The 14,274-nt window shown below is 39.8% G+C and overlaps 1 protein-coding gene across 3 annotated transcripts in view; it reads right to left on the reverse strand.

The window, feature by feature from the left end:
- Positions 1 to 666: 666 nt before the first annotated feature.
- ALDH1A2 (aldehyde dehydrogenase 1 family, member A2) overlaps positions 667 to 14,274 on the reverse strand; it is a 54,865-nt gene continuing 41,257 nt past the window's right edge. For 2 of the 3 annotated variants that reach the window (XM_010013851.1, XM_010013852.1), the window contains 6 exons: positions 11,656 to 11,758; positions 8,526 to 8,710; positions 7,626 to 7,790; positions 7,029 to 7,186; positions 6,158 to 6,232; positions 2,099 to 2,512 (listed from right to left, as the gene is read on the reverse strand). In XM_010013851.1, coding sequence (XP_010012153.1) covers positions 2,440 to 2,512; positions 6,158 to 6,232; positions 7,029 to 7,186; positions 7,626 to 7,790; positions 8,526 to 8,710; positions 11,656 to 11,758 — 759 coding nt within the window. In that variant the 3' untranslated portion in view covers positions 2,099 to 2,439. Of the gene's footprint in view, positions 2,513 to 6,157; positions 6,233 to 7,028; positions 7,187 to 7,625; positions 7,791 to 8,525; positions 8,711 to 11,655; positions 11,759 to 14,274 lie in introns of all 3 variants that reach the window. The other variant, XM_010013850.1, reaches the window with a different exon arrangement.

Below are 14,274 nucleotides of genomic sequence, written 5' to 3' on the forward strand. Positions count from 1 at the left end.
AGCTAAACTTTATGGCCATGAGGGTGAGGATGAACTTTGGCTATGACCTAGATCTGCAACTCACAAGTGGTTTTCATACAGCTGGAATAATATTCCAGAAAATGTAATTGGCCTTTTACTTCATTCACTTTTGCAAATGAAAATAAAGCTACTGTGAGAGCAGATCTTTTGCTAAGAAAATATTTTTTTAAATATTTTTATAGCTCTGTCAACAAGAAAGGAGTCTCACAGTCTAAAGTCTTTCTCTAAACCTTTTTAATGGAAAAAACTTCATAGAAAATATCCTTTTACTTTTTTAATAACATATAACTATATACATGATTAAAAACTGTAACAAAAAGCTGCGGGGACTGGAAAAATGTTTTGTTGGATCCATGCAGATGGTACATTTAAAAGAAGGATTTCACAAATCCATGTACATCAAATGGAGCTGCAGTGACAAGGTTGAAAAAAGTGGCAATTCTATATTATATACCTGAAGGTACTGGGAATAGAGCACAGACATACAAGATACACAAAAAGAATACAAAAGAGTACACGGTGTAAATGCTGTTAGCACAGGAAGAGTCTTTTTTAAGTAAATAGGAGAAAAGAAGTAAAATCTCCTTTTTCAGATTTTGTATTGCAGTTTAAAAGACAACTAATCTCTTACTTGCTGTATTTTGGTTTTCTTCACTCTCACGTACACTACATTTCAAACTATATGGCATTTGCATTTAACAACTCAGGAATATTTTGATTCATCTCCATGTCTGCAAATGTACTGTCATTTCTGAATAACATCATTTATACATATTGCTTTAAAAACACATACACAGTTCGACATGAGTTAGAAATACAAAATACTGAGGGCCACCACACTACAGAGTGCTGGATACTCCTGTCCTGATCCAGCAGTAAGTTTAAGGACACACACAACTTCAAATCTATGAGGAATTCCTCAGAGAGTAAAGGAAGTTAAGAATATGAAGAAGGGATTTGCTGATCAGATCTGGAGTTTTCAACAGTTCATAGTTACAGTCTCTGGAGCTAGGGGAACTGTTACACCTGAGGCCATAATTCTGTCCTTACACCCCAGATAATGGAGGTACCCAGTGTAGATGATTTACTGTACTGCTTAAAATAAATTTTCTTAATCCTAAGTTAAAACATAAAATGAAACGTCCTTTTAAAAAGTATGGGGAATCAATGAGCTCTGCAGTTGGGAAGGAGAAAGAGATGGTGTTTAGTTTGTCAGTTACAAGTTGGAAGAGATTCTATAGGCAGCAGGTAACAATGTGATAGGTTTTAAACACCTCAATTCTAAAGCAACTTGCACATGTTTTTGTCCTGGGCCAAAAAAAGAGAACAGATATAACTGAGAAGTCAGTACCAGCCAGAAAGCTCTTCTGAGGCTCACAAGCATGGTGAGCATTGCAAGTCCTCATGTAGTAAGAAAATAAAGTCAAGCTTACTTCTTGTCAGGTGAGCTTTTGCTGGGTTCTTCCTGCTGTAACAAATACTAATTCCCAGTGTTTACCATGGGCAGTTTAATAGCAGACAAACAAATGGAGTCTCCATGTGCATATACTTGTTTAAAAAAGAAAAAAGGTGAAAACAACAGTAGCAAAACCAAAGCTAAACAAGCAGTGAAAGCTGGAATTATCTGTGAAGCCTTGGGAATCTGTTCTTGTCCTCCTTAACACCCTCCCACCCTGTCTGGCCAAGCTCTTTTGGCAGGCAGGTAAAACCTTTCAAGATGCTGTAAGTGAAGGAGGTTTTTTGCTTAATGCAAGACAAAAACTAATTATGAAAATAAGCTTTGAAAACCAAATTGCTGTGGGTCATGAAAGCCAGGTCTCACTGATAAGTATTTGGATTCCGTTATCCATATAATGGTTTGATTCCCTCCCCAGCCTGATTTCTTTGTGTGAGCATGCTAATTGGAATGTTGCCAATATATCAGCTTTTGGCTCGTTACCACTGAGAGGTTTTTAAGAACATCAGTATTACTTATGTTGTTCACTGCTAGCATTTTGGGTAGGATCTGGCTTGTAAAGCTGTGATTGAATCTAGAATGTCAGTACAAAGCAGGCCTGTTTGAGAAGGCAACCTGAAAGCAGTAAAACATCTTTATTTAAGGAAGAGATAAATGTGTGCGTGCATGCATTTGCATTTAACAGTTTTCTAGCTAGAACCGTTATTAAATGATGCCCAATAGCAATTTTATCTCTTGTTATGATTTGTTTTATAAAGATGTAAGAATTCTCAGGAGAGTTTTGTGAAAACATGCAGAGTTGGTTTGCATTAGGTACGCAGTTATGTGCCCAGTATATATGCTGCAACTTAATTTCTTAAATATATATTGTGTAACACTTTTCATTCCTGAGTGCTGGTCTCCATAAGCAATAGAGAGGGTGGCATCATGTGCTCTTCTGCACAGCGTGGTCCTTCATCATTTTAGGAGTTCTTCTGAGGGATCTTTATTGTCACAGTTTTAACTTCAGAATATTCTCTCAATCCACATTCACCCCTAAAAAAAACCCAAATTGTAGCATCATCTTACACCAGACATTAATTCATTATCGAGCAAAAACCTGCAAAGTGATTTCTTGGTAAAGTTATGACTGAAAATTCCCAGCATAGGTTTCTGTTGTGTTACAATTTTGCATAGGTTTTCCTTTCGTGCCATCTTTCAGAAGACCTGAAGATGAAACTTCAGTTTAGATCAAAAAAAAAACCCCAATGGATGGCTCCAGCATTTGACAAGGAGATACAGAATGACATTAAACCCAGAAATACTCACTGTCTGTTGATGGAACTGTTGGGAGTGATGTCCTCTGTCCTTTCCAGACCTTGGAAATGCCCAAACACCAAGGCCTACACCACTGACCAGTAAAATTATTGCTTATATTTGCACTCAAGAAAGAGAAGGTTCAAACATAGTACTGTCGAAAATGAACTCCTCACAACTCGGGATGAAGATGAATTTGACTGTGCAGAATGTAATGCTAACTGCACCATACAGAACTTTTCAGGGCAATTCCTCAGAACCTCCTTTTAATAAGTGTGGCTTTCAGAATGGAGTGAGGGCCACTGCTCAAAGCCATTAAGCCCCTCTGTATGCCCCTGGTGTTACATAGCCTACTTTGTATTTATTTCTACACCATAAATTTTACACAAAATATAACACCAGGGAAGAAAGTTACTTCACTTGGGCAGGAATACCAGTATTTACCAGTCCATTTCAGTCCACCTGCAGTTTTGAAAACTTGGGATGTGCTTGTTGGCTCAGTAAGCCTTACGTGTGATACAGTGCTTGATGTTCAACTCAGACTGATGATTCAGAAGGCATTTTAAGGTTTATCAGTCTAGGCACATGCAGGGAAACATATTAGTTAAGATTTTGTGACAAGTGAAAGGATCCCGTTGACTTGGACCACTCCACTGCCAGCTTTCAGTAGGAAGTGGTGGATTTGTCTCAAAAGAATGTCCAAAAACTTTAGCTATTTATCAGACTCAGCTGAGCCACGGAACCATTCCCTTATGGCTCAGTGGAAGCTGGCACCAGAAGTTGCATGAAGCCCAGTAACTAATGCTGGTAAGTCTGTGTGAACGTTTCTGCTTGATTCAGCAGGGCTGTGGCTTAGCTCCAGACACCTTTTGGATGCATTTCTGCAAGTCAGTAGATGACCTAGCATACACAGTATGCTTTATCTATGTTCTGACTGCCAGCTGGTTTCTTAACTTGGTCTGGCAAACAAAATTAGTTATATTTATTGTTTGTTTCTTCAGCTCAAGGTTTCAGGGCCTTATGTGTTTGTTTTCTGTCCAAAAGTTTTGAAGTGGACAACTGTGATGAATTCTAAGGCACATATTCTTCAGAAATTAAAACGTAGCTCTTGCTGAACAGGAAGATGGGTTATTCCAGACATCCAGAGTGGAAGAGTCAGTGTGTATTCAATTAAAGGACCCACTTGTCCCCACAGCCTAATACAGGGAAGCAGAGAGCAGTAACATCCTGTTCTATGGCCACTTTGGATTGCAGTTTGGTATCAGGGTGATAACAGGGGTTGTGTATGTGAAAAGGAAGGAGCCCATGGCTCAAGTTTGCATGATGCTCCCTCTCGGTTGTGTAGGTGTAAGGGAAGGGGAACAAACTGCTCTTCTGAAAGAAGTATTACACACTTTCTCCTGTCCCAGAGGAAAAAAGATAAGGAAACAAATTATAACTCCAAGCCATTCTCCTACTTGCACTTCTTTTTGGGAATGCAACTATGCACTCCTGTATCTCAGAGCTATGCAGACACTAGTAACTCCTACAACATTAATGGCTAGTTCTGAAGGAGAATGGCACCTCCTTCCCTTGAAGTTGTGTAAATGTAAAAAAAATCTCTTAGCTTACAATATTCTTGTATTCTTAAAGGAGTCTTAATGTGAACAGGAATCAGTTGTATTGCGTACGTAAGTTCTGGTGCTCTACTGGTATGCACGTACCCTGCTACATCATGTGGGAGTGTGAAATCAGTGTAGCACATCTTGACTTTCTGTGTTCGTTTTTTTTCCCATGTGTTATAAAAATCTGTGAAATTAAATGCAGGAACAAAACAAGTCCCAAATAATACAGTGCTAGCACAGGCAGCACAGTGACACAATTATGATTTGACTGTAACATAGTATTAACTTAGCAATAACACGCATACGTATGGACACTTTATGTCTCTCTTTTTTTGTGTTTTTTTTTTTTTGTCTTTAGTTGTCTGACTCAACATTATTTATGCTGTAAAATGTATCCCTTAAAAACAGGGATCTAAGAAACTGTGGCATTTTAATAAAAAGTATGCAGATATTAATCCAGGGGGGAGGAGGTGAATTAGAAGGTGATATCTGATCAAAGAGGTTCTGAAAGGAGTAGAATAATTACTCACAAGTAGGTTTTCAGGCATCTTTGCAAGATACAGATTTCTGCCATTCCAGACATTTATTGTTTATGATGAATATTTTCAAAGCTGTAGATGGGAATCAAGTGTACAAGTCCTGTAGATTTTTCCATGGGGGCCGGGGTGCTGCCTGGTTGGCTTCCCCCGCTTTCAAAAACCCCTCACTATCAATATGTGAGTATCTTGCTTGCACAGTTAACCTCCCTGAAGTCAATGGGGTCACTTTTGGGTGTCAAGTTACACATGTGCTCTATGGAGCTTAGTAGTTTTAGAATATTTTCACAATGATAAGAGTTAGATGAGCTGACATATTTATGCCAGTGTGAGATCACCTCATAACTCATGAATGTGGAGACTAGTATGAATGTGTTATTCAAAGTACTCCCTAATGAGGGAAAATATTTCAGACTACATAGAGCTTATTTTATAGATCAAGTTGTATACTTCAACATATTTAAAGTTTTAAAGAGTTTGACCTTACTTCAGTTTTACTGCTGAGTTTGCCATTAGCCATAAGCTATTTTGAAAGCTTAGGTGAGACATATCTGGTATACATGCCTCCTGCACAGAAATTAATTGAATCCTTTGTATGTGTAACCAATCTGGGGCTGATGCAATTGCTCAACTTCCTTGTGATTGTAATGAGAATTAAGAACTGGTAAGACTTTAAATTTGGTACCTGGGACAATATTTGAGCTTGGAGCTCCATTTCAAAATACTTGCCACTTAGTTCTAAATGGAATAAGACGGATAGAAAGCTTTGTAATGGAAGGTGATTTTTTGAAAGGGAAGTAAACACATTTTTCTAGCCTTCTCTAGGCCTGATTTCATTTAACATTGTTTATAAATCTGGAAGAGATAGATAACATTTTAATAACATTCAGATGCACTTACATTAATAAATGTAAGAAAAAGTAAAGAAAGGAAAAAATAGCAAGAGAGGCAAAATATAGGGCAAAAACTCTGAAACAAGACCACCAAACCAGGCAACAAACACACAGCAGTACTAAAGAGAGACTCTTTCTGCAAAAGTGCTAGTTAATATGGCTAAGAAAAAAATCTTAGAAAACACAGGTTACAAGTAAATCATGTAAATCAATTGCAATTTGTCATCTTATATTATGCCTCAGTCCCCAGAAGGGAATATTTCCTGATATTAATTTGCATGGAAAGATTCACTAATGTTTATTAAATAGCAGAGCTGAAAACAGTTCAGAAGACATCACAGTAATACTTACATCTCTCTCCCATTGCCAGACATTTTGAATCCTCCAAAAGGGCTTTGGGCATTTAAGGCATTGTAGCAATTTATCCTGTAACAGGAAGGGGTATTCAGTCCAACTGCACTGTCAGAGATCTTTGGACAACTCGGGGAGAGGCTGAAACTTGTGGGGCTCAAGACACCATATACCCCTTAGTAGTAACAACCTTGCCTCGTGTTGAAAAGAAATTAGGCATTTATGCCACAAAACACAGTATTCTGCTCCTTACTCATTAGGAGAAAGGGATTTGGCCTGTGAGGACTGGAGGAGAGCACGGAATACTTGGATGCAACTTTGTAATGAGCTGTTAATGTGCTGACAAACCTCAGTGCCAGTTTATAACACAGAGCTATTAGATTTTAATTTGTCCTTTTCCTCCCTGATTTCTCCTGGATTTTTAGAATACCCAGGCTTGAAATACCAAATTGCAAGCTATTAAACTCTAGAAGTGGTGTTACTTATTGCTAAGGACTAGAGAGAAGAGGTGTCCCCTCAGTTCCTTAAATGTTGTAGACAGTACGTGACTCTTTGTGCCTTTAGCAGAAACCTCACGGGATTCTTCTGCTCCACAGAAAGGATCATTTATACTCTTCTTGGTTTGTTTTCAGGAACGCCATTCAGCAGTGTGGTGGCCATGCTAATGGCAAGCCAGGCACTTTCCAGTTTTCACCCCAGTGAGCAGTCACACCACCTCCCTACAGCTGTTCCGTATCTTGGTTAGTGATTTACCCCCAGGATGGTCTAGATAAACGTTTTTCAGACAAAGGGTGCAAAACCGAGGTGTCATAATGATAGTGAGTCAAACTCTTTATCTCCAAGAGCAGGAGTGTGATAATTTCTGCCTTACCAGACTGTCCCAGCCTGCATTGCTGAAGAGACTGTCAGGGCCTTGTTTATGTCATTTGTAAAGACAGCAGCTACCAGCCCAAAATCAGAATTGTTGGCTCTCTCTATAACTTCATCCATGGTTTTAAATCTCAGTATTTCTTGAACAGGCCCAAAAATCTGCAAGAAAGATCAATCATTAATTAATAAACCAGCCCACTAAGAGGCATTTTATTCCTGTTTTATTCTGCATTTTTGTCTTCTCTCTCCTGTTACAGCCTTTGCAAATTCCCACAGCATCATCTAATAGTGTCTGTAAAACTGCATGAATTTCCCAAAGCAGTTGCCTCTCAGTGGAAGTCATCCATTCTTCCCTGATCTCTTCTTGGAGATCTGAGACTTTACAGCCAGTGTAAAAATTGAGCTTCTTCACCCAACTCATATTGTCAGTTGCTGTGTGCATCAGTAGTTCTGAAAACATCTAAAGATTTTACTTTATTTTTTTGGTTTTAACTACAGTGGTAATTTTCACTCTAAAGCTTGTGTCTCTTAAGTAAGCAAAAGAAAACCAGTCATGTTTAGGACATTCTAAAATGATCTTGCCCGTGGGTGTGAATACCTCTTCCTTGGCAATCCGCATGTCATCTGTTACATTGGAAAACACCGTAGGTTCAATGAAGAACCCCTTTCTTCCTAGCCCTTTACCCCCACATTCAAGTTTTGCTCCTTCAGTAATGCCGCTCTGAATCAGTTCCAAGATCTTGTTGTATTGTTTTTTATCAATCTGAAAGAGAGAAGCAGCTGTTTAACTTGCAAACCATGCACTTGATAATCAAGTGAAAATTGGTTTTTTAGGTGTCACATCCCAGAGAGTAGACTCCTGCTTGTATTCACTGCTCTTTGAGCTGTAGATGCCAACGATCTACAAATAGCTGCTGACTGTAACCTAGGGCTTAGTCTTCTTAAGGATGTGTCCCCTAATGTATGTGGCTCAACCCACATTCTTGCTAAGCAGTCTGGTTTCTAAGCCCAAACAAAACATCGTTATTTTTGGTCCCAGTTTAACTTCCTGAAAGTTATATAAGTCCAGCTGGTTATTAGTGGCAGGAACATTTTCTAAGGACCTATTTCTAATTCTGCCCATCTTTTGCTTAGAATTCCTGTCTCTCTAGTGGTCAACAAGCACAGTTACGGTTGTAAACAATGCTTGATAGTAAGTGTCCACAGAAACTTTTGAAAGCTTCTCACGGTTTACAGCTGTATCTTGGGAGCTGAAGATCAGAATGTTGTGGTTAAAGCTGGGAGGCAAACTTACTAATATTTAAGATGAGAATTTTTATTTAACAAGAAGCACCTCTCAGCTGCACAGGTTATCTACTCCTTTAGAATTTTAATCTTTACAATGTTTATCATGTCAGCTACCCTGGACTGTGAGTGAGCATGCACTGACTGACCTCTGTCTTAGAAGAGTTTAAATACTTCCAGGCAGCTGCTGGACTGTAGAGTCAAATCCCTTTACCTGTGGACCTTGTTCTGTGGTTGGATCAAAAGGACTCCCCACAACTCTTCTCTTTGCACGTTCTACACTTCTTTTAACAAACTCTTCGTAGATTGATTCTTCCACATAAATCCGTGAGCCTGCAGTGCAGCATTGACCTTGATTGAAGAAGACCCCTTGGTGAGCTTGTTCCACAGCATAGTCCACTAAAAAACCAAGACAGCATATGTTGCTCTGAAACGTCATAGACCCAGCTGCTATTGCACTACTGTCATGCATATTACATTGTGCCACATTCCCAAAACTTCAAAGCAGAAGTAGGGTTTGGTTAAATAAAGCAGAAGTAGGGTTTGGTTAAATAAAGCAAAAGTGACCAAATCAAAATATACTATTGTTGTGTAGGGTCATAAATTTGAGGTAATTAATTTCATTTTGCATCATAATCCCTGTGAAAATATGGAGATTTTAAACATGACTGAAGTTGATTTTTCCCCCGTTTATTCCACCCAGGACACAGCTATATTGGAGGGATATTAGGAATATCACAATTGTTTCAGAAACACTAGGTTGCAATGGACCACTTGGGACTTCAGACATTGTCTAGGCAAAGGAGGGTCCATAGGTGATACATTCCACATGCCACCCTGTGACACAAGCCACAAAATATTGCTTAATATCCACTGCAAAAATTAAATCAAGTTAAATCAAGACAGTACTTTACCAGTCTGTAGGAGCAGGATATGCAAGAACTTCAGCAGTGTGGTATATGCCAGCAACATGTAATTTATCAACAAAAATTGTAGGAGACCTTAGGAAGTGGCTTGTGCCCCACATTACGGAAGTCTGTCTGACTGGGGTAGGTAGAGGAGGGGAAGATTTGTGATTGCAAGTTTGCACTTGATTTAATACTGCACATGTGAGAATTAGAGCCAGCCAAGTGCTTGAGAGAATTTAACTTGATAATGTCAAGACCTATCCTTCCCAAAGGCCAGATTATTTTTCTGCAAGAAAGAAACATCTTTTCAGCCTACACAGACAACTGGACAAGGCTTTAAAAATACAGGTAAATTAGAGAACAATCAACCCTTGATTTCTACTCTAATTTCCTTGAAGGTACAACTAACACATCTACTGTCCAAGCAAGAAAAGATCCCGTTGTATTTAGACATTCAGAGCTAAATTCTCCCATTGGGTGTAATAGCTGACTAGACAAGAATATTGGAGTCATCCTTAAACAGTGATGTCCTGCAGCACTGTAATACCTCTGTTATCAGCTGTAGCACTTTGCAGCATTGCTTAAAGTATAATCTTTAATGGAATAAACAAAGCAACAGTGCTTTCAGCACATTCTAGACAACTCCATCTAACAGGAATGTGTGGGGAAAAAAAATTATATGGTGTGTTCACTAGACCACATTCCAATCTTCCAATTCAAATTCAGTCCATGGAGATTGAAAACACTAGTGGATAGAACTGATTAACTGATGTTTCTTCCTCTATTGTTAGCTCAGTTTGCCACCATGAGGGGCTCTAACCGTTCTTCTGGTTTTTTGGTGGACTAAACTTTCAACAGCTTTGTCATGCTTTCTGCTAACCTTTGGCACACAGTGTTCCTCAAACAGAACAAACAGCTCCTTTGGAATGGTAAGCGAATTGCCTGCTGTTCTTAAATAATTGGTGCTTTGAAGTCTGAATCTTAGGTCAGGCACTGGTGGTTGTAATTATGGGAAGACCAGAGAGCTTTAGTATGATATACTGTAGAACAGTCAGTCGGGAAGAAGACTGTGCTCTGTTATTCCCCTGTTGCCTGCGACTTCTCCTAAGGTCCTCAACCTCATTCGGCAGATACAGCAACTCACAGATAAAGTACAGCTCTGTATGGCAGATAGGAGCATTTGTCCTTCCCCTGTGGAAGACCATAACACAGACCTGCCCCCAGCATATGTTACTCTACTAAAAGTGTTCAGATGATCCAGTCTGAGTTACTAGCTTAGGGACATTTGAGCTGTGGTGATTTCTGGGGGGAGATGAGAACGAGTAACTGGGGTAGAAGGCTGTAACATCTCCATTTGGCTCCAGTTGACAAGAGCCTTTTTAGCTTACGAGCATGACTGGCTGTAATTTAGATCCTCAACTTGGTGAAACGTTCCTACGTAGAAAAGCTCCTGAACAGTTCTCCAGCTTTCCCTAGTCTTTCAGATACCGGAAAGTCTGTAAGATGAATATAGACTTGTAACCAACTCTTGTAATTCATGCTATTCAGAATCATTCTTCTGTTCTCTTTTCTCTTTAAATTAAAAGATTAATTCCTTCTATGTCTAATTATTTGGGTTACAAAGTTCTAGAGAAGGCACTGAGTACAGTGTGGTTGCACACAGCCTGAAACAATAGCTCAGAGCAAGGTGTGAACTGTCCCATTCACCTTAATGGAGTGTTTACGTCAAAATCTACTGCTGATTATTTAGATATCAACACTTTTAGCTATTTCATTGCTGATCATTTAGGTAGAGACTTCCAGTTTGTGTTTTTATCCTATGTTAAACAGCTGTCCTGTACCTTCTCAGGTGCCAAAAATCTCAGCTGCACAACATCATCCAGCTGCCAAAATCTTCAGTTCCCTGCTGACAGTGGCAATGAGGATATTTCAATACACAATTCTTCAATTGTGAAAATTTAAAGAATGGAATAATCTCCATTTATACCTACTATCAAAACACCTTAACAAAGGAATATTGCACTGCCCAGATTAGTAACTCAAGGGTAAATTAAAGCCCTCCCTTTTAATAATGCCATGTAGTCAAAAAAGTCTCAGTATTTCCAAATGTAAGGCACTAAACCACCTTGCTGTGGAGCTGAGGATGACAGATGTGCATGGGACCATGACTGTGAATAATGCTGTTTCTATATGTTTGGCTGTAACTTTTTTTCCGGGTGGTTTTTTTTGTTGTTGTCTCTGAATCTGTGGATTCAAATGTTGTCTTTTTATAAAAAAATACCACCCCTTAGGCTGCTTCTGTAAGACTAAAAGTGCCGTTAGATACAGCTCTACTGGTCCAGGTCTTAAAGATATGACCTAAAATAAATTAGAAAAGACAAAGAAAAACCACCACACAAACATGTTTTTAAGAAAAATATGGAAGTGCTGACTTACAATCAGCATCTGCAAAAATAATGTTTGGGCTTTTCCCACCCAGCTCCAGTGTAACTCTCTTCAAATTACTCCTTCCAGCTGCTTCTTGGATCAGCTTCCCAACCTGAAAGGAAATGGAGACACATTTTACAGGGAATGTAGTCATACAGTTCGCTTTAACAGCCAATGTTGGCTATCACTGGAACAGAGCTTTAAATAAGCCTGCAGGTTCTTCAATCCAAACAGATTCTCATCAGCAGTGGACAGCTTTCCAGGCTTTTTTCTAGAAATCGGGAGGGGATGAGGCGGAGCAGAGAGTACCCTTCACCCGGTTGCATCTGTGCCGAAACAGCTTGGGGCTTGCTTTCAGGGGGCAGTAGGAGGGCTGGATTAAAAATCTGAACTTGGTGTAACTAGAACTGCTTCCATCCAAACTAGTGGCCTGTTCACAAGCTTTTAGATACTATTATTAAGAGGTTTAGTTATATAATCTTCACTGGAAAAAAAACCAGATCTGATGTCTGAGTGTGTATTAAGCATATTACTATTCATTAATAATAACTGCTATTATACTTTATAGTTACCCCACATGAATCACTGCTTTTATAATTTATTTCACCCTTACTACTTATAGTTACTAAACTGCTAGCCAACCTGTTTGTATGAGGGCATTTGTTCTCCTCAGAATACAGTTTACAGTGCCCAAACGTTTAAGTAATTTGACCATGAAATCATGAGTCAGAATATGTCAAATTCTGAGGAAATCATCAGCCTTTTCTGCAGGATTAAGAGCACATAGCAGAATATCAAGTACGGCAAGAAGTTACAAAAGCACCATCCCAGACCTGACCTTCAGCTGCACCACAGATAACCTACATATTGGTTGAGGAGGTCAAAAGCACCTCCAAAATGTCTTTGTGCTGTGGGGTCAACTGGAGCAGAATGCAGCCCCGTGGCTGGAGCAGCCGCAGGAACGTGAGGGTAGGTTCAATGGAGTAGCAATCTGGCAGCTACGTATTTGGTGGTGTTTCCACATCAGTACAGCTGGAGAGGCAGCTGTGCTCACTAGAAATTCTCACCTCCCTGGATCAATGAATCCAAAATCGATTGGATTTTACAGTGCTGCAGTGTAACTATGCCCATTTTGCAGCCATGGAAGTAATCACAGGAAGATTTAGGCCCCACATGGTAAACCACAGGATTAAAAGTATCTGTTGAATACTGCGAAGATTGAGAGCCTTGATAAATGGGCATGTCCCTTTTAACTGGGACATGCCTTGTGGTCACACAGAAAGTTAGATGTGAAGTAAGATGGGAGTGAGTCCAGAGCTAGACTTTCTTCTCCACTCTGATCTCTCTAGCTGTTTTCTGTTTCTGAGGTCAGGTGAGTGGAATTCCCTGCAGTAAGGGGTTAATGGATGAGAAGCTGAATCTCTTAAGAGAACTGAAGGCAGTCTGCTGGAGAAAGTTAAGTCAGCACTGGAGTAATCAGAAAGCAAATGAAACAGAAACCAGGGCCCCCACAGAAAAAACAAAGCAAGAACCCCACAGGATAATGAAGGAATTGTCAACCACTTCATGTACCTTTGTGATTAACTGTTTATCTGGTGATCCCACAGTCAACTGTGACTGGTTATTTCTTTAAAAAAACCCAGTCCATAAATTTAAAATTACCTTCTTTTTTTTTTTATCCCTGTATCAATGGAATGGAGTGTTGACATTATCATGAAATTCCTTGCATATCCCCTTAATTGGAGCTGATTTGATTGCTATGTTTGACTGACAGCCAGAAGTGAACATGAAAAAGAAGGACCCTTTCTGCCCTCCACCCCCACCACATACATTGAGCATGTCATCTGGAAATTCCAATCTCTCAGACTGTGCTGAAAATGTACACTGGAAATCAGTGAGAGTGCCATGTTTATAGCCAGTGCCAGCCAATGCCATTCACACCCTCACTGCCTTGAACCTCCCTCTCTCAAGGAACAACCACCAGCTATTCCCAAAAATTCACAAAGAGCAGAACAGACCAACGAAGCCAGAGCAATATGTCGAGCTCACACCTCTCTGCCTTCCATTCGACTACTTTAACGTCCACGTAAGTAAAGATTTGGAAAGGATTCTGCGCAAACAAGGGATTGGCAAATATGCAAATCCAATTATTATGTATATGACACATACGTATGTGGCAAATATTGAAGTCCAAGGGGCTTGGAGGCAATTTGGAAAAATATGGTCCAGAGTATTGTTAATATAAGGAGGTGGTTGTCAAGTTCCCAATACAGACTTAACAGCTTCACTCTGCCTTTCCCGTTAGAAGTCAGTGCAGACATCAGGATGGTAGGGCTCATGCTGCTCAGCATTCTTGTTCACTGTGTTCCTATTGTGCCCTGTGCACTTACAGGTTGAGAAAAGTCTTAGGGAAGGCAGCAGGCGCTGTGATTGTTTAGTGACAAAGGCAGCCTTTTGTGACTGACCCTCTCTTTCTGGAGAAAGACAGCATGAAAGGGATAAGTGATAGTGTTGCAATCTGTATGGTCTCTCAGTACATGCTTCCTGTGGTGTCTCTCAGCTCTATCTGCGAGCTCCCAGTAGGCTGCACAGCCTTGCGAGGGAACGCTGGAAGAGAGGACTCCCCCA

This window comes from Nestor notabilis, unplaced genomic scaffold (genome assembly GCF_000696875.1).
Source record: "Nestor notabilis isolate BGI_N333 unplaced genomic scaffold, ASM69687v1 scaffold14224, whole genome shotgun sequence".
NCBI lineage: Eukaryota > Metazoa > Chordata > Aves > Psittaciformes > Psittacidae > Nestor > Nestor notabilis.